A 25,555-nucleotide genomic window follows, 5' to 3' on the forward strand; every position below is an offset into this window, starting at 1 on the left:
GTAAAATAGGAACATAATTGGAAAGTGCCATGGATACCCCCACTCTCAACTTAAACTGAACTAAGATTTGTTAAAGGCAATGGTATTGCTGTTGTGATTAGTTGTGTAGTTTTGGGTACCGGTAGTTAGGAGTACGGCAAACACCTTATTTCTTTGGTTCCTCAATATACATTTACCATATTACAATGTAGGCTATGTGTTACAGCACTACTTTTGGTGTCCCCCTCAGGAATTGCTCTTGAGAAAATTTCATGTAATTGTCCCCTCCAAAGTTGATATCAGATTTTAGCCCCTGACCGGAACGTGCGTAAAACACAAATACGCCGTTGGTCTACTCGCACCAATGAAAACGCGAGACAGAGATCATTACTAACTTGGTCAAGCCAATATCTACTTAAATTGTAATCGTCTGGCTCTATGTCCACGCTCGAGAAATTAATTACGACCAAGTCTACTCGCTCCTGAACGCGATAGACAGAAATAACACTACATTGGGCCCAACTAGTATTTTTCTCAGAATGCCTGCATCGGGTGGTACATACGCCCTAGCTCATAGCATTCAGTAAATCCCCTACACACTGATTTGTGTCAGATATACAACACGAGTCAATCTTGCTCCACTAGTATCTGAGTGAAAAAGAAAAACCACACACGCCACTCAACAATAATCCTGATTGGTGTATGAGTAACTTGCTACACAATTCCTATGGACTGAATTCAACAGTGAGGCCAAGTTTTATCTTAGATTCCTCGCACAGGGGCATCAATATGTCGTGACGTTGTCATTAATGTGATGACATGCTATTTATTGAATAATTAACTTTATTATTACGTGATTAAATTAATCATGTAACAATTAACTCAGTAACCTGAAGCACCACGGGAAAAGTTTGTTTAATGCGTTAACATTTCCCGAATTAACTCAACATAGATTTCATAGCAGTCACCAATTAATTAATTTCCTCAGTCTCATTCTGAATGTCACATAATTAGTAAATCTGCACAAACCCGGGTCTCACTAATTATTCCGTACCACACAAATTGAGTTGATTATTTATTTACTAACCAGTTAAATAATAACATAAGATAAATATACACAAACAGTCCAGGTTATTGGTTAAAACTTCATACAATGGCAACAGGTCCCTAGTGGACCAACACAAGATGGAGATTTACAGAGAGATTGAGAGAGAGAGCGCAAGAGAGAAATTCAACACTTGGATACATTTGTAAATTATGCTTAGTTTCAGCACTAACACCTTGCCCTGAACTGCCCCGGTTATGGGTAAAAAGTGTAATGCATGTATTTACGGTCTCTGTTAGGTATCTCTTTGTGGGTCTACTTCCGCTTAGTGGGAAAGGTTTCGCCAACGCGTTGGTCATTCGTCTTCAGGTGTAAGTCTCTGATTTTCCAAACGATGTCACAATGTCCTTTCATTTAGTTGTCAGTTTCCTTGCACTTCTTCTGTGAGAGTGGGCTTCTGAGGAGGCTAATCAGCCGTGTCGATGCTCCCGGCGTGGGTAAGAGGGCCGTGTAGACAACCGGTGACTTGAAAAGAATAGCCGGATGGTTCTGCTTAAATTCAACTTCCTAGATACAGAACTTAGAATAGCTACTCCACCATAAACTTGATTGTTCAGAGATTTACTTTGTCTTCAACCTCGTGTTGCGTTTCAGGGTCACGACTAGTTGTAGACCTCGGCTGCAGCGCATGGTCAACTTAGTCTGATATGTAAATTCTTAACTCATGTTTTATACCGTAGAGTAGAAAGGGGCCTTTCCATCTTTATGACACACTCTCTGGGTTCCCTAGGTGTAGCTAGTTACAAGGCAAGGTATTAGGATTTACTATGATCTTGTTTAGACAACTAAAATCAGTTTTATCACCAAAACATTCTCTTTCATCTGCATATTTTCTACAAAGTATGTAAACATCACATATACATTATGAAAACTCTTCAAGTTAATGTTTTCGTTATAACATCCTCAACTTTTAAGAACATCATAAAATAGACATTCATTTTCATATTCCAGCCATCATTGTTTCCACCATTTGGCTGATCAAATATACATGTCCCAAAGTCCATTTATTTGATGTTGTGTAGTTTTGAGCTGTAAACTCTTCCTAAGGCACACAGACATTCCAGTCTCTCACATTAGAGAACAGAATGGAGTTGGGCTGTTGCCTTATAATTTACCATGGGCGTGAGGTCATAAACCCCCCTCATCAATCCCTCTATACTTCTCCCCCTCTTCGGGAGGGAGAGATATCTCTGTAGAACCGTGATCCACTGTAACCTGATCCTCACAGGCCAGTTATGACAGTCCCCCTCTGGTGGGTTCAACTTGGAAGGATCCTGCATTTTGCAACCCACCATAAGAATGACCATCGGATGTCAACAATTGTATATACACAGTGTATGCCATTTGTTTGTGAGAATGGGATCAAATCAATTTGGTTCATATATAGACACCATTTCATTTAAAACAGTTTGTTTCATTTAAAATTATCCACAAGAGCAGATGTTGCCCAGAACAAATTAATATCAATTAACTTCAACAGTTATTACAATTAATGAATCAATGACTAGAACAATGAATCTAGCAATAAAAGACAATTTAATAATCAGGTGCTTCGCTAGATCACATTTGACCTTGTCCGTAAGCTTGAGTTCATTTTCAGACAAACAAAATCATACAATGATGGAAAGACCTGTGTGTTGTCCTTGTTAACAAAGTTAACCATTTTCACTGTAGTGTCCAAAACGTCTTTCAAGCTGTCAAGCATTCCCTTGGCAGCAGGAGCCTCTCGGTTGATGCTGCAGTGTACCCAAGTAATGTTGGGAGCAACTGCTTGCACGCGTGTTACCACTTCACTGTCGCCCTGTCATGACTTTTGCGCCATCAGTACAGATACCAACATCTTGACCACCAAAGTCCATTTGATGTCACAAAGCTGTCCAGTACTTTAAAAAGATGCCCTGTTGTCCCGGTTTCAAGTGGTTTGCAGAAGAGGATGTCTTCCTTAATTGACCCCCCAAAAACGTAACGGACATATACCAGGAGCTGTGCCAGGCCCGCCATGTCTGTTGACTCATCCAGCTGTAACGCATAGAATTCACTGGCTTGTACGCAAAGCAGTAATTGTTTCAAAACATCTGCCATGTCACTGATGCATCATGAAACAGTATAGCTTTTTTAGCTTTTTCCCCCCAGCATTGTCGCAGTCATATCCGCAGAAGCAGGAAGAATTAAGTCCTCCACAATGGTATGGTGCTTGCCTGTCCTAGCCACTCAGTAGCTCACAATATAAGATGCTTCTAGCCCCTTCTTATTAATGGCATCTGTTGGTTTATACATGTCTTACTACTGGAAAGTCGTCTCAACTCTCGCTCAAAAAACTCCTGTGGCTTATTTTTCAAATTGGCATGTTTTGTTTCTAAATGTCTGCATTCACAAAAGTGAAGGTTTCATCGAGTTGTGAGATAACACACTGTGGCTGAGTAAAGGCACTATTCCCAATATAAGTGAACCCCAAATCAATGTAGGTCTCATCATATTTGCACCTCTTCGATGGTCCAACATCCCTGTCTGTTGTTTGGTGCTTTCCCGAGTAAGCAGGCAGTAGCTCTGACAGTTGTGATTCTGATGCAGCCGCAGTGTCCATGCTAGCTGGGCAAACAACAAATGTAGAATTACTGATGCTAGCATTGGATGTGCTCATGGAAGCAGAACAACTTGTGTCGTCGACAGGTGCAGTACTAGTAGAGCTGGTATGTGTCTCTATGGACGCGGGCTAAAAAAACACAGCAAAACTGACAAGATGTACACTGATCAGTAAAAAGAGGCTAACATTCTATGACACTCCCTTTCCTCTGCCTTGTTCTCACAGTGAGAAACAATAGGATTACAATAGTGTTCTACACTTTCTTCATTTGATCCAACTCAATGTTGCCAATTATTTTATGAGATGAGAATTAAGTGGAGTGACTAATCTTAGCTGGTCTGAGAGAACTGATGAGGCTACTATTATGTACACCTTGGTGTCTTTTTAACTGGCCCATTTGAGAGAAACTCACCCTACAGTCAGAACAGGAGTAAGGCTTCTCTCCTGTGTGTTCTCTGGTGAACTTTTAGCTCAGATGATGTTATGAAGCATTTTCCACAGTCAGAGCAGGAGTATGGCTTCTCTCCTTTATGTATACGTTCATGTTGTTTTAGGTAGCTCGAGTGAGAGAAACTCTTTCCACAGTCAGAGCAGGAGTACGGCTTCTCTCCTTTATGTATACGTTCATGTTTTTTTAAGTTGCTCAGTTGAGAGAAACTCCTTCCACAGTCAGAGCAGGAGTACGGCTTCTCTCCTGTGTGTGTTCTCTGGTGAACTTTTAGATCAGATGATGTTATGAAGCATTTTCCACAGTCAGAGCAGGAGTAAGGCTTCTCTCCTGTGTGTATACGTTCATGCTGTTTTAGGTGGCTCGATTGAGAGAAACTCGCCCTACAGTCAGAGCAGGAGTAAGGCTTCTCTCCTGTGTGTATACGTTCATGTGTTTTAAAGTTGCTCAGTTGAGAGAAACTCCTTCCACAGTCAGAGCAGGAGTAAGGCTTCTCTCCTGTGTGTACTCTCTGGTGAACTGTCAGAACCCTTGATGTTTTGAATCTCTTCCCACAGTCAGTGCAGAAATACAGATTCTCTCCTGTATGCATTTGTAGGTGGATTTTTAGCGTTGATAGAATTGGGAAAATCTCCTCACAGTGTGGGCAGTGGTGAGACCTCTTAGCGCTGTCATCTTCCTGCTGTTGCTCTCTGGATGTAGAGAATGTCTCAACATGATCTCCTGTGTGAACATCAGAAGAACCAGGCAGTTGGCGTAATATACAGTACCAGTCAAAAGTTTGGACACACCTACTCATTCAAGGGGTTCTCTTTATTTTTACCATTTTCTACATTGAATAATAATAGAGAAAACATAAAAACTATGGAATAACACATATGGAATCATGTAACCCCCCCCCCAAAAAAAGTGTTAAATCAAAATAGCTTGTAGTTTAGATTCTTGAAAGTAGTCACCCCTTGCCTTGACAGCTTGGCACACTCTTGGCACTCTCTGAACCAGCTTCACGAGGAATGCTTTTCCAACAGTCTTGAAGTTCACACACATGCTGAGCAATTGTTGGCTACTTTTCCTTCACTCTGCAATCCAACTCATCCTAAACAATCTCAAGCCTGGAGGTGTGTTTGGTCATCTTGTTGAAAAACAAATGAGTCCCACTAAGCCCAAACCAGCTGGAATGGCGTATCGCTGCAGAATGCTGTTGTAGCCATGCTGGTTACATGTGCCTTGTATTTTAAGTAAATCAGACAGTCACCAGCAAAGCACCCCCACAACATCACACCTCCTCCATGCTTCACGGTAGGAAAAACACATGCGGAGATCATCCGGTCACCTACTCTGCGTTTCACAAAGACACGGCGGTTGGAAGCAAAAATCTGAAACTTGGACTCATCAGACCAAAGGACAGATTTCCACAGGTCTAATGTCCATTGCTCGTGTTTCTTATCCCAAGCAAGTATCTTCTTATTGGTGTGCTTTAGTAGTGGTTTCTTTGCATCAATCCGACCATGAAGGCCTAAGTCACACAGTCTACTCTGAACAGTTGATGCGTCTGTTCCTTGAACTCTGAAGCATTTATTTGGGCTGCAATTTCTGAGGCTGGTAACTCTAATTGACTTATCCCTTGCAGCAGAGGTAACTGGGTCTTCCATGCCTGTGGCGATCCTCACGAAAGCCAGTTTCATCATAGCGCTTGATGGTTTTTGCGACTGCACTTGAAGAAACTGTCAAAGTTCTTGAAATGTTCCAGATTGACTGAGCTTCAGGTCTTAAAGTAATGATGGAATTTCGTTTCACTTTGCTTATTTGAGCTGTTCTTGCCATAATATCAACCTGTTTTTTTTACCAAATAGGGCCATCTTCTGTATACCACCCCTACCTTGTCACAACACAACTGATTGGCTCAAACGCATTAAGGAAAAATATTCCACAAATGAACTTTTACGAAGGCACACCTGTTAATTGAAATGCATTCCGGGTGACTACCTTATGAAGCTGGATGAGAGAATGCCAAGCGTTTGCAAAGCTGTCAAGGCAAAGGCTGGCTACTTTGAAGAATCTCAAATATATTGATTTGTTTAACACTTTTTTGGTTACTACACTATTCCATATGTTATTTCATAGTTTTGATGTCTTCACAATTATTCTACAATTCAGAAAGAAAAACCCTTGAATATGTAGGTGTCCAAACTTTTGACTGGTACTGTACATGTCAATCAAATTTATTTTACAAAGCCCTTTTCACATCAGCAGTTGTCAAAGTGCTTTACAGAAATCCAGCCTAAAATCACAAAAGAGCATGCAATGCAGAAGCACAGTGGTTATGACAAACTTCCTAGAAAGCAGGAAACTAGGAAGAAACAGAGGAACCAGGCTCAAAGGGGTGGCCGGTCCTCTTCTGGCTGTACCGGGTGACATACACTACATTTAAAAAAAAAAAGTTTGGGTCACTTAAATGTCCTTGTTTTGAAAGAAAAGCAATTTTTTTGTAAAATAAAATATCAAATTGATCAGAAATAGTGTAGACATTGTTAATGTTGTAAATGACTATCGTGGCTGGAAACGGCAGATTTTTTATGGAATATCTACATAGGTGTACAGAGGCCCATTATCAGCAATCATCACTCCTGTGTTCCAATGGCAGGTTGTGTTAGCTAATCCAAGTTTATCATTTTAAAAAGGCTAATTGATCATTAGAAAACTTTTTTGAAATGATACACTTGGATTAGCTAACACAACATTACATTCGAACACAGGAGTGATGGTGAACAGTAAGCAGAATCCATGTGGATGAGGCAAGGTAGACCAACACAGACGTGACTGGTCTGGGCTATATCTGATCTTGTGAAGGCTACTGGACATGGGTTAATCATACATAGACAACATCAGCCTGAACTTGTGAAGGCCTTTGGACAGAAACATTAGCTAATCAGTTATAGGCACCATTAGACCTGCAGTAGGAGTGTGCTTGTCTGTATGTCACGCCACCAATAGAATCTATGACCTAATGTCTGAGCCAATAAGAAAGGCAGCAAGATTAGGGTGGCCAAGGCTAGAAGGTATTAATAATTTACATAAAGTGGAGTGACAATGTTATGTAAGGGTAAAACTGTATAAAAGCTGAGTACTGAGAATCAGTTCTTCCATGGAATTGCTCGGCGTTGTTACTTTTGTAATAAGTCTATTTCAATTCACAAGCTCCGGTATCTTAGAAATACTTGATTCAATATTTCCACGACAGTACCTACACAGACTCATTTCATAGACATTTAAAAAAACACTGGCAGTGTGTCTACTTCACTTCTTTAGTCTACTCTCTGATCACTCCAGATAGCCCAGTGAACAAAACACATGTTGGCAATACTGGTGTCAAACCATGCAAGTCTGAGTAGCATGAAAAAACATCTAGCTTCTCATTGAAACAGTTCTACTGCAACTTTTCATGCACAGTGGGAAGTTGGAGCGAACAACAGACTTAGACAGAACCTGTGCTTACCATGAGAAACAGATGTCCCAATCTTCTCCTCCTCTTCTTCATCTTTAATGTTGACATTCAGCTCCAGTGTTTGACTGCAGTCTTCCAGCTTCACTGATGCCATCTCTGGATCCTGCAGTGTAAACTGGGCTCCACGGTCACAATCAGGACCCAGTGACTTTAGGTTTGGACTCAGTGTGGAAGGAGAAAGGCAGGCTGGGTCTGTCGTCACTGTTGATGTTACCGGACTCTTACTTGCTCTGAGTCGGCCTGTAGTAACAATGAGAAACAGACAAGTTATTGTCTTGACAGTTCCGGTACATTCTTTATTCTCTAAAAATATATTATATTGCTTCTTGTTCAATTATCTAATTCACCACATGACTTGGACTGAAATAGGTACCGGTACTGTATATATTTAGGTGCAGGAGCTCCACAATACTGTTGAGCTAATATTCTATAAGAGGACCATGAGCTCAAACAGTAGACATTTGAGGTGACGGTTCTCAGCTCCGGTGAGCTCCTGTCCAAGTCAAGCACTGTTGTCATTTCAATAGATCTGGTAGCTAAGCATTGACAACAAAACACGAATTCATCCAAATTAGACCCTTTAAATAAGTGCGCTTAACTTATAGTAGATTTCACAAATTCACATAAATGCACAAAACCATATAGTACGAGGTTACTGTTTGTGAGACCGTGAAATTGTCTCTCTCTGATGCACCCGCACTGAAGTCCGTTGACACAGACAGGGTGGGCGCCGCCATTTTACCAGGTCATGAATTTGACACAAAACCAACATGCTAAATTGAACTCCGAATTAAATTGATGATTAAATTACCTTCAGGAAATGTACATCCATTCAGACAAACCCAAAGTTTCTAGCTATGGGACTTTGTAAAATAGTTATCACGTTCACTGTTTGACAGAAAAGGTATTATCAGGTTTGATGTAATTTAACAGATTTGTTACCCATCATGGTATGACATGTTCTTTCTAACTTTAGAAAGTTTAACACCTGCTATTACATACCTGTAGTCATACAGAAACAGACTGCACAGTTCCGGCGCTTTCTTTATTCTGAAGAATGGTGTGTGCCTGCCCGGAACTTACTGTTCCCCCACTACCACAGCGCAGCCACAGATAGAACAATGAGACAGATATTTCACCAGATATATAAATGTGAAGCATTCGCTTTGCGTTTCCACGCACTACCAAATAGGCTAGTGAGAGTAAGCCCACTGGCCGGCAGTGGGAGAAGATGGAACGAGATGGATTTTGGCCGACATTCTGCAAATGTTCTAATCGATGAAAAATCTGATCTTAATACAGTTCTGTTCCCAAAACTAAAATCAGTTGTGAACAGAGTGGACTAAGTTTTGTAGAGTTTACCCTTTGCAAAATAAAAAAAAAGTGCATTGTTTAGAAGGAACGCGAATTGAGTTTTTGCACATGAAGGCTTCACAGTGGCGTTCCCTAACAGAAATATGCAGATATGTGCTAGAACACACCAGTAGGATCTCACTAGCTCATGCTCGGTATTGCCCACTGACTCAACTGTTCCCATTGGAAGCGTCCAGTTATAAAATCTTTGGCGCAACCGTCCGTGCATTCAGGGATCCTTGGGATGGCCCTACCCCATTATATGAGAAGAGCGGTGCTTAATTTTAGCCAGATCCTCCGGCATCTCTAAGGTTTGTAGTCTTTCATTCCAGAACCCATTTGCCAGTATCAGGTAGACTACCTCATAGCATGAAAAATTATTGCCACTGTTTGCAATGTAAAAATCCTAATAAAACCAGAGTAATTACATTTAGATTCCTCTGTAATTGTCATGCCTCCTAAAAAACGTAATGTGAAGAAATGCCTGATCTTCTAAGAATGTATTAATGTTGGGCCGCCCCAGGTTTATGGTTTGTGCAACATTGTAGCCTATTTAGACCAAGGCGTGGCCATTGCTGTGGTGAGAGAGAAGCACGCCTGTATCTCTCTCAGAACTAAAATGAGATTCACTTTCTATGCTCTCTCTCCCTCTCTGTGCTGTTATAGACATGAGCCAGCAACTCATCTCTCCAGCATTGCACTTCATTTATTTCCTAACAGAATAGAACAGCAGTCTGAGAAATTAAGTAATACCCAATACTGCACCAGGAGTAAGACTATAATTTAGCCATAGAGGATCAATAGCTATTTATTTTTTAAATAGCCTAGCTGTGGATTGTGTGTAGCCAAATCACAAGGCATGACTACAGTTGGGAACGTGTGGCAAATCTGTCAGTGAACAGCATGCAGCCAAAACAGGCCTGTAGCAATATTTCTAATACAGTCACTGGAAAACACAGGTTGTAAAGCAAATGGATCCTGCAGAAAATAAAATACTAATGTCTGTATGTTAAGAAGTTATCAACTTCCATCTAGGCCTATTGAGCAACCAGCATGTTTTACAAAGTAAAGCAAGAGAGAGATGAGCTTTTGGCCGGTGAGTGAGCTGCACATCATTGGGTGAGTCAGTGAAACTGGAAAGCTTGTTAAGGACTATAACTTCCTCCTCATATTGTACAATGTGTTTCTCCTCACACCTGGCCTAGGCTATTGATGGATTAGAGAATGTCGTTTTTATTGATCTCAGATTCTCAGTTTGTCAGGGTCAAAGTAGCCTGTCATTTTGGTCATTTGTGAGGTATTAAAAAAGATTCTGCGAAAGTCTCCAGTCATCTAAAATGATGTAGAATTGAATGAAAAGGCAACATTTTTCCCAGACTCCAGGCTACAATAAATGTACTCCATGTGTGCAACTTTTGCAAGTGTCTCCACACCACTGCTCTATGCCAGTACACTAAAGCCACGATAATGCATGCAATGCTTTATTATAAAGGTATTTTGTGTGTTCTGGTACCTCAGAGACCCCCAGGTCACCACCTCTTGGGCTCACTTTTGGTTCCAGCCCCTCCCAATTTACACATTAAGCACCGGAGAAGTGGGTAGCTGCCGCTGCCTATTCCGGGACCCATCTCCTTTACATAGAATTGGTGAGGATGTTGATTGTGGCCTGTGGAATGTTGTCCCACTCCTCTTCACTGGCTGTGCAAAATTCCAGGATATTGGCGGGAATTGGAAACAAGCTGTCGTACATGTCGATCCCAAACATGCTCAAAGGGTGACATGTCTGAGTATGCAGGCCATGGAAGAATTGGGTCATTTTCAGCATTTTTAATTGTGTACAGATCCTTGCGACATGGAGCTGTGCGTTGTCATGCTGAAACATGAGGTGATGGCGGCGGATGAATGGCAGGACAATGGGTCTCAGGATCTTGTCATGGGATCTCTGTGCATTCAAATTGCCATCGATAAAATGCAATGGTGTTGGTTGTCTGTAGATTATGCCAGCCCATACCATAACCCTGATACCACCATTGGGCACTCTGTTCACAACATGGACATCAGCAAACCACACAATGCCATACACGGCAGTCTGCAGATGTGAGGCAGGTTGAGCCTACTGACAAATTCTCTAAAACAACATTGAAGGCGGTTTATGGTAGAGAAATTAACATTAAATTATCTGGCAACAGCTCTGGTGGAAATTCCTGCAGTCAGCTTGCCAATAGCATGCTCCCTCAAAACTTCAGACTGTGGCATTTTTGTATTTGTATTTATTAGGGATCCCCATTGGCTGCTGCCAAGGCAGGACCTACTCAGCTACTCTTGTCACCAACACAAGATGCATCTGTGTAATGATGATCATGCCATTCAATCAGCTTCTTGATATGCCACAACAGTCAGGTGGATGGATTATCTTTGCAAAGGAGAAAATCTCACTAAGAAGGGATGTACACAAATTTGTGTACAAAATTTGAGAGCAATAAATTGTCAATTTCTGCAATACAATTGACAACCATGGCTATAAATGCTAAAAAGCCCACCTTAATGAAGCACATATTCTTCCCATCACTCTCTCTTGGTCTATGCCTACTCACAGGAATCCTCTCAAGATCCCTCACCCTGTACCAATCTTCCTCTACCACTCTCTTCACTGCTTTGGCAAAGAACACTTTCTGTAATACTGTAACCCTGGCAACCTCAATCTGCCTTTCTCACACCTGACACCTCAGATCTCCAGCTCCATTTGCACCCCCACAACTAACACACAGAACGTTCTTCATCGCAGAGACTCTGCATCAAAACTCCACATGACGACGTCTTCTCTCACCAAACATCTGGAATCTTCCATTTCAACTGCTCCTCCTCAACACTTAAACCTAACCCCGTTATAACTCCTTTCAATTCCGCAGAGCAATTCAAGTCAATTCTTGTCCCTAGTCACACCCACTCCCTCTGGACAGAAGAGAAACAATAAATCACCACGAGTCCCCTCCGAGTTACCCTCACCACACTCAGCTCATTTCCTCACCACACTCAGCTCATTTCCTCACCACACTCAGCTCATTTCCTCACCACACTCAGCTCATTTCCTCACCACACTCAGCTCATTTCTCGGCGGTCATCGCTGCACCCGCCACCCCAGTTAATTCATCACTCGTCACATTCACTTTCCTCCTGTAGCTCTTCTAAAAGTACTGTGTGAGCTCCATTTCATATTAACTAATCCTTTCCCCCCCCCTGTCCACCATCACATCTTCCAGAAGGCTTGTGCAATCCTCCACTCCACCCCCCCCCCCCATTTTACCACGTGTCTCAGCTCATCCACACCCCACTAGCTTCGGGTAGCTACATACCAATCGAGTACCACAGTATAAATCCTAATACGCATAAAACCTAGCAGTCAAACAGGAAAATGGTTCCAATAATTTTTCCCATAAGGGATTTTAGAAACACCTAAAACTAGAGCTGTGTTTCATGTAGGCTTACGCTGGCGTTTTGATAACTGTGTAAATCTCTCTAGGACAAGATGACTTATCAATATATTTGACTGTATTTACCCCCACAAAAATGTTATGTAATTAGCTGCTAATGTGGCTATCATAAACAACTACAAATTCTGATGGTCTAGACAAGATTGCCAAATCAAGACAAAGGTAAGGATCTCTAACTAATGTCAGCAAAATTTAGTAATGAATAAATGGGATACATTTATTTAAATTGACAATTCTGTGAACTGTCTTGTGCAAGCTTTAAATTGACACAATACCTATTAGCAAAGGTGTCAGCTAGAGATGATGTGCAGGAGCATGCAGGGATTTGTAGTTTTGCGTGATGTCTACTTTGACGCTAATTAGCATTTTCAAATCTGAGAAGAAATACAGCCGAATATATTGATAAGTCACATTATTCAAGAGAAATTTACACGGTTATAAAAACGTCACGCCAGGGTAAGCCTACACGAAACACAGCCCTTATTTAAGTTCTTCTAAAAGTAACTTAAATTTGAACCATATGATACAAAAAAAAACTTAAATATCACACTTACATAAGTTCAGACCCTTTACTCCGTACTTCGGCTTTATTTATTTTTATTGGAGATGTGAGGACTTTTTTTGTTAATGTTTGGTTATGTTTTTGTCCATCTTTGGGTTGGGGTGTGTGTGGGGGGGAGGAAAAAAACAAGAAAATGCTATTTCTGTAATTGTTGATTGTTCTATTTGGAACTAATAAATGTGTAAAAAAAATATATATAAATAAGAAAGATGGAGGCAACTGTTCTCAGGGACCTTCAACGCTGCATAAATGTATTGGTTCCCTTCCCCAGATCTGTGCCTCGACATAATCTTTTTCATAGAGCTCTACAGGCAATTCCTTCGACCTCATGGCTTGGATTTTGCTCTGACACGCAGGATCTTATATAGACAAGTGTGTGCCTTTCCAAATCATGTTCAATCAACTGAATTTACCACAGGTGGACTCCAATTAAGTTGTAGAAGCGTCTCAAGGATGATCAGTGGAAACAGGATGCACCTGAGCTCAACGTCAAGTCTCATAGCAAAGGGTCTGAATACTTACACTACTGGTCCAAAATTTTAGAACACCTACTCATTCAAGGGTTTTTCTTTATTTTTACTATTTCCTACATTGTATAACAATAGTGAATATATCAAATCTATGAAATAACATATGGAATCATGTAATAACTTTTTTTTTTAAATTATATTTAGACTTATTTGAGAATCTTCAAATAGTCACCCTTTGCCTTGATGACAGCTTTGCATTCTCTCAACCAGCTTCATGAGGAATGCTTTTCCAAAAGTCTTGAAGGAGTTCCCACATATGCTGAGCACTTGTTGACTGCTTTTTCCTTCACTCATAGAACTTTTAAAACACTGGCAGTTTGTCTACTTCACTTCTTTAAATCTACTACCACCTGGCTACCCCTACCCCGGTCAACAGCCCTGCACCCCCCACAGCAACTTCCTCAAGCCTCCCCATTTCTCCTTCACCTAAATCCAGATAGCTGATGTTCTGAAAGAGCCGCAAAATCTGTACCTCTACAAATCAGCTGGGCTAGACAATCTGGACCCTCTCTTTCTAAAATTATCCACTGCAATTGTTGCAACCCCTATTACTAGCCTGTTCAACCTCTTTCGTATCGTCTGAGATACCCAAAGATTGGAAAGTTGCCGCGGTCATCCCACTCTTCAAAGGGGGAGACACTCTAGACCCAAACTGATACAGAGCTATATCTATCCTACCCTGCCTTTCTACGGTCTTCGAAAGACAAGTTAACTTCTTATGGATGGTGGCAGTATTGAGTTGCTTGGATGACTGACGTGCCCAGAGTAAACTGCCTCCTACTCACTCCCAGAAACTAAGATATGCATATTATTGGCAGATTTCGATAGGAAACACTCTGAAGTTTCTAAAACTGTTTGAATGATGTCTGTGAGTATAACAGAACTCATATGGCAGGCAAAAACCTGAGAAAAAAAATCCAACCAGGAAGTGATTTGTAGTTCTATCTAATCCTTATTCAAACTACAGTGTCTGTGGGGTCATTTTGCACTTCCTAAGGCTTCCATTGGCTGTCAACAGCCTTTAGAAAACGTCTTTCATGTGTCTCCTGTTACTGGGCAAAGAACAGGAGCTCAGTTTATCAGTGGACTGCCTGGGAGCAGGGAGTTGTTTACTGCGCGTTCACGTTTGGCGCGCCGCTCATTCTTTTCCTCCTGGAATGAATACGCTATTGTCCGGTTGGAATATTATCGACATTTTAATGTAAAAAGACCTTAAATTGATTGTAAATATCGTTTGACATGTTTCTACGAACAGTAATGGAACTATTTGACTTTTTGTCTCTTATTTTACGCACACGCGTTATGCCTTTTGGATAGTGATCTGTACGCACGAACAAAAACGGAGGTATTTGGACATAAATATGGAGTATTTCGAACAAAAATAACATTTATTGTGGAAGTAGGAGTCCTGGTAGTGCATTCCGACCAAGATCAGCAAAGGTAAGAGAATATTTATAATACTAATTCTGAGTTTAGTTGACTCCAGAACTTTGCTGGTATCTGTATAGCTTGCTTTGATGGTTGAGCTCTGTACTCAGAATATTGACAAATGTGCGTTCGCCGAAAAGCTATTTTAAAATCTGACACAGCGGTAGCATATCTATAATTCTTTCAATAACTGTTGTAAATTTAATCACTGTTTATGATGAGTATTTTTGTAAATTGATGTGCACATTCACCGGATGTTTTAGTGGGAATACATTTTCTGAACATCACGTGTCAATGTAAAATGATGTTTTTGGATATAAATATGAACTTGAGCGAAAAAAACATACATGTATTGTATAACATGATGTCCTAGGAGTGTCATCTGATGAAGATCAAAGGTTAGTGAATATTTTAGCTGCATTTTTGGTTTTTGTGATGCATGTCCTTGCTTGGAAAATGTCTGTGGTTTTTCTTGTGAAGTTTATGTCCTAACATAATCTAATTTTATGCTTTCGCCGTAAAAGCCTTTTTGAAATCGGACAATGTGGTTAGATTAACGACAAGTTTATCTTTAAAAATGGTGTAAAATAGTTGTTTGAGAAAATGAAATTATGAGATTTTTGCTGTTTTGTATTTCGCGCCATGCTATTTCACTGGCTGTTGAATAGTGTGTCCCGAATAGTGTGTCCCCATAGAAGTTAACCAACCTGGTAGACCAGGTGTGTTGAATTAAGGCAATAACTGAACTGATCAAATAGCTCAGTAGTTCAGGATTTGGGGGAGAAAAATGAGGATAGGGGAAAGAGAAACAAGGGTTAGGGGAATCTTATCTTTAAAATGGTGTATAGCACTTGTATGTTTGAGAAATTTTAATTATGAGATTTGTTGTTTTGAATTTGCCGTCGTGCACTTTCACTGGCTGTCGTCATATCAATCCCGCTAACGGGATCAAGCCATAACAGGTTAACTTCTCTAGGGTAGGGGGCAGTATTTTCACGGCCGGATGAAAAACGTACCCAAATTAAACGGCCTACTACTCGGGCCCAGGAACTAGAATATGCATATTATTAGTAGATTTGGATAGAAAACACTCTGAAAACTGTTTGAATGATGTCTGTGAGTATAACAGAACTGATATGGCAGGCAAAAACCTGAGAAAAATCTAACCAGGAAGTGGGAAATCTGAGGCTTGTAGTCCTTTCAAGTCATTGCCTATCGAACACAGTGACTTAGGGTTCATTTTGCACTTCCTAAGGCTTCCACTAGATGTCAACAGTCTTTAGAAAGTTGTTTGAGGCGTCTATGATGAACAGAGAGCGAACAGAGGAAGTTGGAAGTTGTTGACTCAGGAAAGCACATGAGTTCATTGGCGCGCATTCACGTGAGAGTTAGCTGTGTTCAAAAACGTTTTTCAAGACACTGGAATCGTCCGGTTGGAATATTATTGAAGTTCTAAGTTAAAAAGGCCCTAAAGATTGATGCTATAAAATGTTTGACATGTTTGAAAGAACATAAATACTACTTTTTTTTTTAAACTTTTCGTCATGACATTTTGGGCGCGCTTCCTACACTTGGAGTAACTTACTGAACGCGTTAACAACAAGGAGGTATTTGGACATAAATTATGGAGTTTATCTAACAAAACAACATTTATTGTGGACCTGGGAGTCCTGGAAGTGCCTTCTGATGAAGATCAAAGGTAAGTGAATATTTCTAATGCTATTTATGATTTTAGATGACTCCAAAATGGCGGGTATCTGTATTGCCTAGTGTATTTTTTGAGCACGGTACTCAGATTATTGCAAAGTGTGCTTTCCCCGTGAAGCTTTTTTGAAATCTGTCACAGCGGATGCATAAAGGAGATGTTCATCTATAATTCTTTGAATAACAGTTTAATATTTTATCAACGTTTATGATGAGTATTTCTGTAAATTGTTGTGCTGATTCACCGGCAGTATTGGAGGCAAAATATTTTCTGAACATCACGCGCCAATGTAAAAGGCTGTTTTTGGATATAAATATCAACTTGATCAAACAAAAAATGCATGTATTGTGTAACATGATGTCCTAGGAGTGTCATCTGATGAACATCGTCAAAGGTGAATTTCTGGTATTTGTGATGCCTGTACTTGCTAGGAAAACGGCTGTGTGGTTTTTCTTGTGTTGGAACTGTCCTAACATAATCTAACTTTATGCTTTCGCCGTGTGTGGTTACATTACATTAATGTGGTTACATTAAGGAGACGTGTATCTTTAAAATGGTGTAAAATAGTCGTGTGTTTGAGAACTTTGAATTATGACATTTTGTGGTTTTGAATTTGGCGCTCTGATTTTTCACTGGCTGTTGAATAGTGTGAACGTCGGTGGGACGGTAGCGTCCCACCTGCCCAAGAGAGGTTAACAAACAGATCACTGACCATTACGAATCCCACCGTACCTTCTCCGCTTTGCAATCTGGTTTCCGAGCTGGTCATGGGTGCACCTCAGCCAAATCAAGGTCCGAAAACGATATCATAACCGCCATCGATAAGAGACAATACTGTGCAGCCGTATTCATCTAACTGGCCAAGGCTTTCAACTGTCAATCACCACATTCTTATCAGCAGACTCAACAGCCTTGGTTTCTCTAATGACTGCCTCGCCTGGTTCACCAACTACTTCTCTGATAGAGTTCCGTGTGTCAAATCGGAGGGCCTGTTGTCCGGACCTCTGGCAGTCTCTGGGGGTGCCACAGGGTTCAATTCCCGGGCCGACTCTTTTCTCTGTATACATCAATGATGTCGCTCTTGCTGCTGGTGATTCTCTGATCCACCTCTACTCTACTGCTCTTCAACTGAACCTGCCCGTATCACTACTCTGGACGGTTCTGACTTAGTATATGTGGACAACTACAAATACCTAGGTGTCTGGTTAGACTGTAAACTCTCCTTCCAGACTCATATTAAGCATCTCCAACCCAAAATTAAATATAGAATCGGCTTCCTATTTCGCAACAAAGCATCCTTCACTCATGCTGCCAAACATACCCTCGTAAAACTGACTATGGTACCGATCCTTGACTTCAGCGATGTCATTTACAAAATAGCCTCCAATACTCTACTCAGCAAATTGGATGCAGTCTATCACAGTGCCATCCATTTCGTCACCAAAGCCCCATATACCACCCACCACTGCGACCTGTATGCTCTCGTTGGCTGGCCCTCGCTTCATATTCGTCGCCAAACCCACTGGCTCCAAGTCATCTATAAAAGTCTTTGCTAGGTAAAGCCCCGCCTTATCTCAACTCACTGGTCACAGCACCCACCCGTAGCACACGCTCCAGCAGGTATATTTCACTGGTCACCCCCAAAGCCAATCCCTCCTTCGGCAGCAGAGAACTGGAAGGAAAGGCAGCCAATGACTGGAACGAATTGCAAAAATCACTGAAGCTGGAGACTCATATCTCCCTCTAACTTTAAGCACCAGCTGTCAGAGCAGCTCACAGATCACTGCACATAGCCCATCTGTAAATAACCCATCCAACTACCTTATCCCCAGACTGTTATTTATTGTTTTTCTCCTTTGCACCCCAGTATCTGAAATCTGAGGTTTGTAGTTGTTCCAAGTGATTCCCTATGCAGTATACAGTGTCAATGGGATCATTTTGCACTTCGTAAGGCTTCCACTAGATGTTACCAGTCATAACGTTGTTTCATGCTTCTACTGTGAATGGGGAGAGAATAAGAGCCATTGGAATCAGATGACTGAGAAAATGATATGAGCTCAGTGGCGCGCACTCACGTGAGAGTTAGCTGTGTTCCCTTTCATTTCTGAAGACAAAGGAATCGTCCGGTTTAAAAATTATTATGGAAGATTTATGATAAAAACATCCTAAAGATTGATTCTATACATCGTTTGACATGTTTCTACGAACTGTAATATAACTTTTTTGACTTTGTCTGAATTCACTGCGCGAGCACAGTGGATTTGGATTACTCGACTGAACATGCGAACAAAATGGAGGTATTTGGACAAAGATGAACTTTATCGAACACAAACATTTATTCTGGAACTGGGATTCCTGGGAGTGCATTCTGATGAAGATCAAAGGTAAGTGAATATTTATAATGTAATTTTTGTCATTTCTGCTGACTCCAAAATGGCGGGTATCTGTATGGCTTGTTTTGATATCTGAGCGCTGTACTCAGATTATTGCAAAATTTGCTTTCGCCGTAAAGCCTTTTTGAAATCGGACAATGTGGTTGGATTAACGAGAAGTGTATCTTTAAAATGGGATATAATAGTTGTATGTTTGAGAAATTTGAATTATGAGATTTATATATAGACTTTTCTATTGTGTTATTGACTGTACATTTGTTTATCCCACGTGTAACTCTGTTGTTTGTGTCGGACTGCTTTGCTTTATCTTGGCCAGGTCGCAGTTGTAAATGAGAACTTGTTCTCAGCTGGCTTATCTGGTTAAATAAAGGTGAAATAAAACATGTATAAAAAAAATTCTTAAAGACTCTGAGCACTCCAGATAGCCCAGTGAATAAAACAAATGCTGACAATACTGGTGTCAAACCATGCAAGTATCAGTACCATAAAATAACATCTACCTTCTCATTGAAACAGTTAATAATGAAACAGTTCTACAGCAACTTTTCATGCACAGTGGGAAGTTGGAATGAATAACAAACTTAGTTAGAACCTGCTCTTACCATGAGAAACAGATGTCCCAATCTTCTCCTCGTCTTCATCTTTAATGTTAACATTCAGCTCCAGTATTTGACTGCAGTCTTCCAGCTTCACTGATGCCATTTCTGGATCCTGCTGTGCAAACTGGGCTCCACTGTCACAATCAGGACCCAGTGACTGTCGGTTTGGACTCAGTGTGGAAGGAGAGAGGCAGGCTGGGTTTGTCGTCACTGTTGATGTTACCGGCCTCAGACTTAATCTGAGTCAGCCAGTAGTAATAAAGAAAAATAGACAAAAGTTAGCCTTGACAGTTCAGGCACTTTATCCCTAAAAATATATTATATTTCTTCTTGTTCAATTATCTAATTCAGTGCTTGGCTTGGACTGAAATAGGTACCGGTACTGTTTTATATTTAGGGCCAGGAGCTCCACAATACTGTTGAGCTAATATTCTATAAGAGGAACATGATCTCAAGCAGTAGAAATGTAAGTACTCTGCTCCGGTGAGCTCCTGTCCAAATCAAGCACTGATCTCATTTCAGTAGATCAGGTAGCTAAGCATTGACAACAAATACAGGACTAACATCTGGACTAAGATCGAATTGTACTACACCAGGGCTGTATTGGAGCAGGTTGATAGCTTCAAGTTCCTTGGAGACCACATCACCAACAAACTAACATGGTCTAAGCACACCAAGACAGTTGTGAAGAGGGCACGACAAAACCTATTCCCCCTCAGGAGACTGAAAAGATTTGGCATGGGTCCTCAGATCCTCAAAAAGTTCTACAGCTGCACCATCGAGAGCATCCTGACTGGTTGCATCACTGCCTGGTATGGCAACTGCTTGGCCTCTGACTGCAAGGCACTACAGAGGGTAGTATGTACAGCCCAGTACATCACCGGGGCCAAGCTTCCTGCATTCCAGGCAGTGATGGAGGAAGGCCCTAAAATTGTCAAAGACTCCAGCCACCCTAGTCATAGACTGTTCTCTCTGCTACCGGACAGCAAGCAGTACCAGAGCACCAAGTCTAGGACCAAGAGGCTTCTAAACAACTTCTACCCCCAAGCCATAAGACCCTTGAACAGCTAATCAAATGCTACCCAGACTATTTGCATTGCCCCCACACACGCTGCTGCTACTACTACTACTACTCTCTTATCTATGCATAGCCACTTTAATAACTCTACCTACATGTACATAATTACCTCGACACCGGTTCCCCCACATATTGACTCTGTATATTGCTCCGCTATTGTTATTTAGTGCTGCTCTTTAATTATTCTTCTCTTACTTTTTCTAAGGTATTTTCTTAAAAATGCATTGTTGGTTAAGGGCTTGTAAGTAAGCATTTCACTTTAAGGTCTACACCTGTTGTATTCGGCGCATGTGACAAAATGTGATTTGAAAACAATTCATTCACATTAAACACAACGTAAGAGCACTTTATAGTAGATTTGATAAATTCACATAAAATTGACCAACAAAAAAAACATGTAGTACATTACAAGGTCACTGTTTGTTTTAGGCAGCATTGTTACTATTTTCCCGAACAACCGCGTCTTTATTGTATCATTTCAATCAAAAAACTATTGTATTTCCTGTTCACACTGTAGTAACAGACCGAGTGGGCGCCGCCATTTTACCAGCTCGTTAATTTTACACAAAACCAATAACATGCAACAAAAAATCTAAAATAAATGGATTCTTTATGAAATTACCTTGAGAAAAATATGTACATCCACTCAGACAAACCCAAAGTCTCTAGCTATGTGACTTGTAAAATAGTTTACCACGTTCTTCACTCGGTTTGACACAATAATTACACATCAAACGTGATAATACCTTAATGGATTTGTTACCTAGCATGGAATTACATGTTCGTTCGATATTGTAAAATTTAAACGCGCTATTACATACCTGTAGTAGTAAATTGAAACGGACACACACAACGGTTATTTTCTTGACTGCACTGTTCTGGCGCTTTCTTTATTCTGAAGAATGGTGCCCGCCTGCCGGGAACTTCCTGTTCTCCACTACCACAGTAGTGCATTCTGGGATCCTTGGGATGGCCCTTACCCCATTACATGAGAAGGGGATAGATGCTGCTGCCGTCGCCTCCTCAGCGGTGTAAACTAAAGTACTTAAGTAAAAAATTCTTTAAGCAGTTTTCTTTAAAAAATAAATTACTATTTATTTATAGCACAACTAAATGTAACTCCAAAGGAACGGCAATATAAGGGATAGTTCAATCAAATTACAAATGTACACAGGATTAGGGTACACTGCAGTACATAGCAAAACAGTGTGATGATGCAAATTACATGCAATAATCATTTGTCATTTTCATATCATCATCATCATCATCACCACACTTTTTGCTTTGTACTGAAAGTTCTCGAAAACTTGATTGCAGTGTACTAATGAACAAAATACTACAATAAAGTTTTTTGTGTGAAACATCCTTTCATAGAGCCTACCACTCCATTAAAGGAGTAGTTTACTATTTTACAACTTGAAGTCCTGTATGTAAGATTACTTGATTGGTATTCAGGGGACTAGGTACAGTATGTACTCAGGAGATGAATCTCTGATCTTAGCAGCGCCATTCTTACACCTCCACGTAATGTCACTGTGGTTCTTCAATGTTTCCTGATTTTTTTTCTGTAGGTTATTTTGTCTAATAAACCTGGGTCAATGGAAACCTGTCTACTGATGCCATCTCTGGATCCTGCAGTGCAAACTAGGCTCCACTGTCACACTCAGGACCCAGTGACTGTAGATTTAGAGTGTGGAAAGAGAGAGGCAGGCTGGGTTTGTCCTCACTGTCAATCTGTCAACTCTGAATAGAATCTGAGATCAACTTCCTGGTCCTCCCCTGTGCATGCTACACCCCCTCCCATTGTTACGGAGTGTATGAACACATTTTGAACAATGGCTGCCTAAAATGCTGTGGTGCTTACTAACACAATAGGAAATGTTGTGGTAGATGTGGACCATCACAGGTGAGTTCACAGCTCTTTCACTCTGAGCATTCATATCAATGACTCACCCTCGAATGGACCATCAGTACCACAGTTCTACAATACTATTTACATAATCAACTGCATTTCAACAGCCTGACCCTCAATATAGTCCCAGTAGTACAGTATAGAAGGGGCAGACGGAGCGGTCTTCTGGTCAGGCTCCGTAGACGGGCACATCGCACACCGATCCCGAGCATACTACTCGCTAATGTCCAGTCTCTTGACAACAAGGTAGACGAAATCCGAGCAAGGGTTGCCTCCCAGAGAGACATCAGAGATTGTAACGTTCTTTGTTTTACGGAAACATGGCTCACTCGGAATACGTCATCAGACCAGTACAGCCACCTGGCTTCTTCACGCATCGCACCGACAGAAACAAACATCTCTCTGGTAAGAAGAAGAGAGGGGGTGTATGCCTTATTATTAACGAGACGTGGTGTGATCATAACAACATACAGGAACTCAAGTCCTTTTGTTCACCTGACCTAGAATTCCTTACAATCAAATGCTAACCGCATTATCTACCAAGAGAATTCTCTTCGATTATAATCACAGTCGTGTATATTCCCCCACAAGCAGACACATCGACGGCCCTAAAAGAACTTCATTTGACTCTATGTAAACTGGAAACCACACATCCTGAGGCTGCATTTATTGTAGCTGGGGATTTTAACAAGGCTAATCTGAAAACAAGGCTCCCTAAATGTTATCAGCATATCGAATGCGCGACCCGGCTGGCAAAACCCTGGATCATTGTTATTCTAACTTCTGCGAAGCATATAAAGCCCTCCCCCGCCATCCTTTCGGAAAATTTGACCACGACTCCATTTTGTTGCTCCCAGCCTATAGACAGAAACTAAAACAGGAAGCGCCGTGCTCAGGTCTGTTCAACGCTTCAAGATTGCTTCGATCACGTGGACTGGGATATGTTCCGCATAGTGTCGGACATGAACATTGATGAATACGCTGATTCGGTGAGAGAGTTTATTAGCAAGTGCATTGGTGATGTTGTACCCACAGCGTCTATTAAAACATTCCCCAACCAGAAACCATGAATTGATGGCAGCATTCGCGCAAAACTGAAAGCGCGAACCACTGCTTTTTTATAAAAAAATATATTTTACCTTTATTTAACTAGGCAAGTCAGTTAAGAACAAATTCTTATTTTCAATGACGGCCTAGGAACAGTGGGTTAACTGCCTGTTCAGGGGCAGAACGACAGATTTGTATCTTGGCAGCTCGGGGATTTGAACTTGCAACCTTTCGGTTACTAGTCCAACGCTCTAACCACTAGGCAAGGTGACCGGAAACATTACCGAATACAAACAGTGTAGCTATTCCTCCGCAAGGCAATCAAACAAGATAAGCGTCAATACAGAGACAAAGTAGAGTTGCAATTCAACGGCTCAGACACGAGAGGTAGGTGGCAGGGTCTACAGTCAATCACGGACTACAAAAGGAAATCCAGCCCCGTCGCGGACCACGATGTCTTGCTCCCAGACAAACTAAATCAAAATCAAATCACATTTATTTATATAGCCCTTCGTACATCAGCTGATATCTCAAAGTGCTGTACAGAAACCCAGCCTAAAACCCCAAACAGCAAGCAATGCATGTGAAAGAAGCACGGTGGCTAGGAAAAACTCCCTAGAAAGGCCAAAAACCGAGGAAGAAACCTAGAGAGGAACCAGGCTATGAGGGGTGGCCAGTCCTCTTCTGGCTGTGCCGGGTGGATATTATAACAGAACATGGTCAAGATGTTAAAATGTTCATAAATGACCAGCATGGTCAAATAATAATAATCATAGTAGTTGTCGAGGGTGCAACAAGCACGTCAGGTGAACAGGTCAGGGTTCCATAGCCGCAGGCAGAACAGTTGAAACTGGAGCAGCAGCACGGCCAGGTGGACTGGGAACAGTAAGGAGTCATCATGCCAGGTAGACCTGAGGTATGGTCCTAGGGCTCAGGTCCTCCGAGAGAAAGAAAGAAAGAGAGAATTAGAGAGAGCATATTTAAATTCATACAGGACACCGGATAAGACAAGAGAAATACTCCAGATGTAACAGACCCACCCTAGCCCCCCGACACATAGACTACTGCAGCATAAATACTGGAGGCTGAGACAGGAGGGATCAGAAGACACTGTGGCCCCATCCGATGATACCCCCGGACAGGGCCAAACAGGCAGGATATAACCCCACCCACTTTGCCAAAGCACAGCCCCCACACCACTAGAGGGATGTCTCCAACCACCAACTAAGACAAGGCCGAGTATAGCCCACAAAGATCTCCGCCACGGCACAACCCAAGGGGGGGGGGGGGGGGGCCAACCCAGACAGGAAGACCACGTCAGTGACTCAACCCACTCAAGTGACGCACCCCTCCCATGGACGGCATGGAAGAACACCAGTAAGCCAGTGACCCTGTAATAGGGTTAGAGGCAGAGAATCCCAGTGGAGAGAGGGGAACCGGCAAGGCAGAGACAGCAAGGGCGGTTCGTTGCTCCAGCCTTTCCGTTCACCTTCACACTCCTGGGCCAGACTATACTTAATCATAGGACCTACTGAAGAGATAAGTCTTCAGTAAAGACTTAAAGGTTGAGACTGAGTCTGCGTCTCTCACATGGGTAGGCAGACCATTGCATAAAAATGGAGCTCTATAGGAGAAAGCCCTACCTCCAGCCGTTTGCTTAGAAATTCTAGGGACAATTAGGAGGCCTGCGTCTTGTGACCGTAGCATACGTGTAGGTATGTACGGCAGGACCAAATCGGAAAGATAGGTAGGAGCAAGCCCATGTAATGCTTTGTAGGTTAGCAGTAAAACCTTGAAATCAGCCCTTGCCTTAACAGGAAGCCAGTGTAGGGAGGC

At 41.5% G+C, this 25,555-nt stretch overlaps 1 protein-coding gene across 1 annotated transcript; it reads right to left on the minus strand.

Moving 5' to 3' along the window:
* Window positions 1-1,041: 1,041 nt before the first annotated feature.
* Window positions 1,042-21,690, minus strand: LOC123739073 (uncharacterized). Its single transcript, XM_082962370.1, has 4 exons — window positions 21,582-21,690; window positions 19,686-19,921; window positions 7,613-7,861; window positions 1,042-4,839 (listed from the first exon to the last, which is right to left on the minus strand). The coding sequence occupies exons 2-4, from the start codon at window positions 19,783-19,785 to the stop codon at window positions 4,088-4,090; spliced, it is 1,101 nt and encodes a 366-aa protein (XP_082818496.1). The 5' UTR covers window positions 19,786-19,921; window positions 21,582-21,690; the 3' UTR covers window positions 1,042-4,087.
* Between the last annotated feature and the right edge of the window lie 3,865 nt (window positions 21,691-25,555).

This window comes from Salmo salar, chromosome 16, assembly GCF_965601325.2.
Source record: "Salmo salar chromosome 16, fSalSal1, whole genome shotgun sequence".
In the NCBI taxonomy this organism is placed as follows: domain Eukaryota; kingdom Metazoa; phylum Chordata; class Actinopteri; order Salmoniformes; family Salmonidae; genus Salmo; species Salmo salar.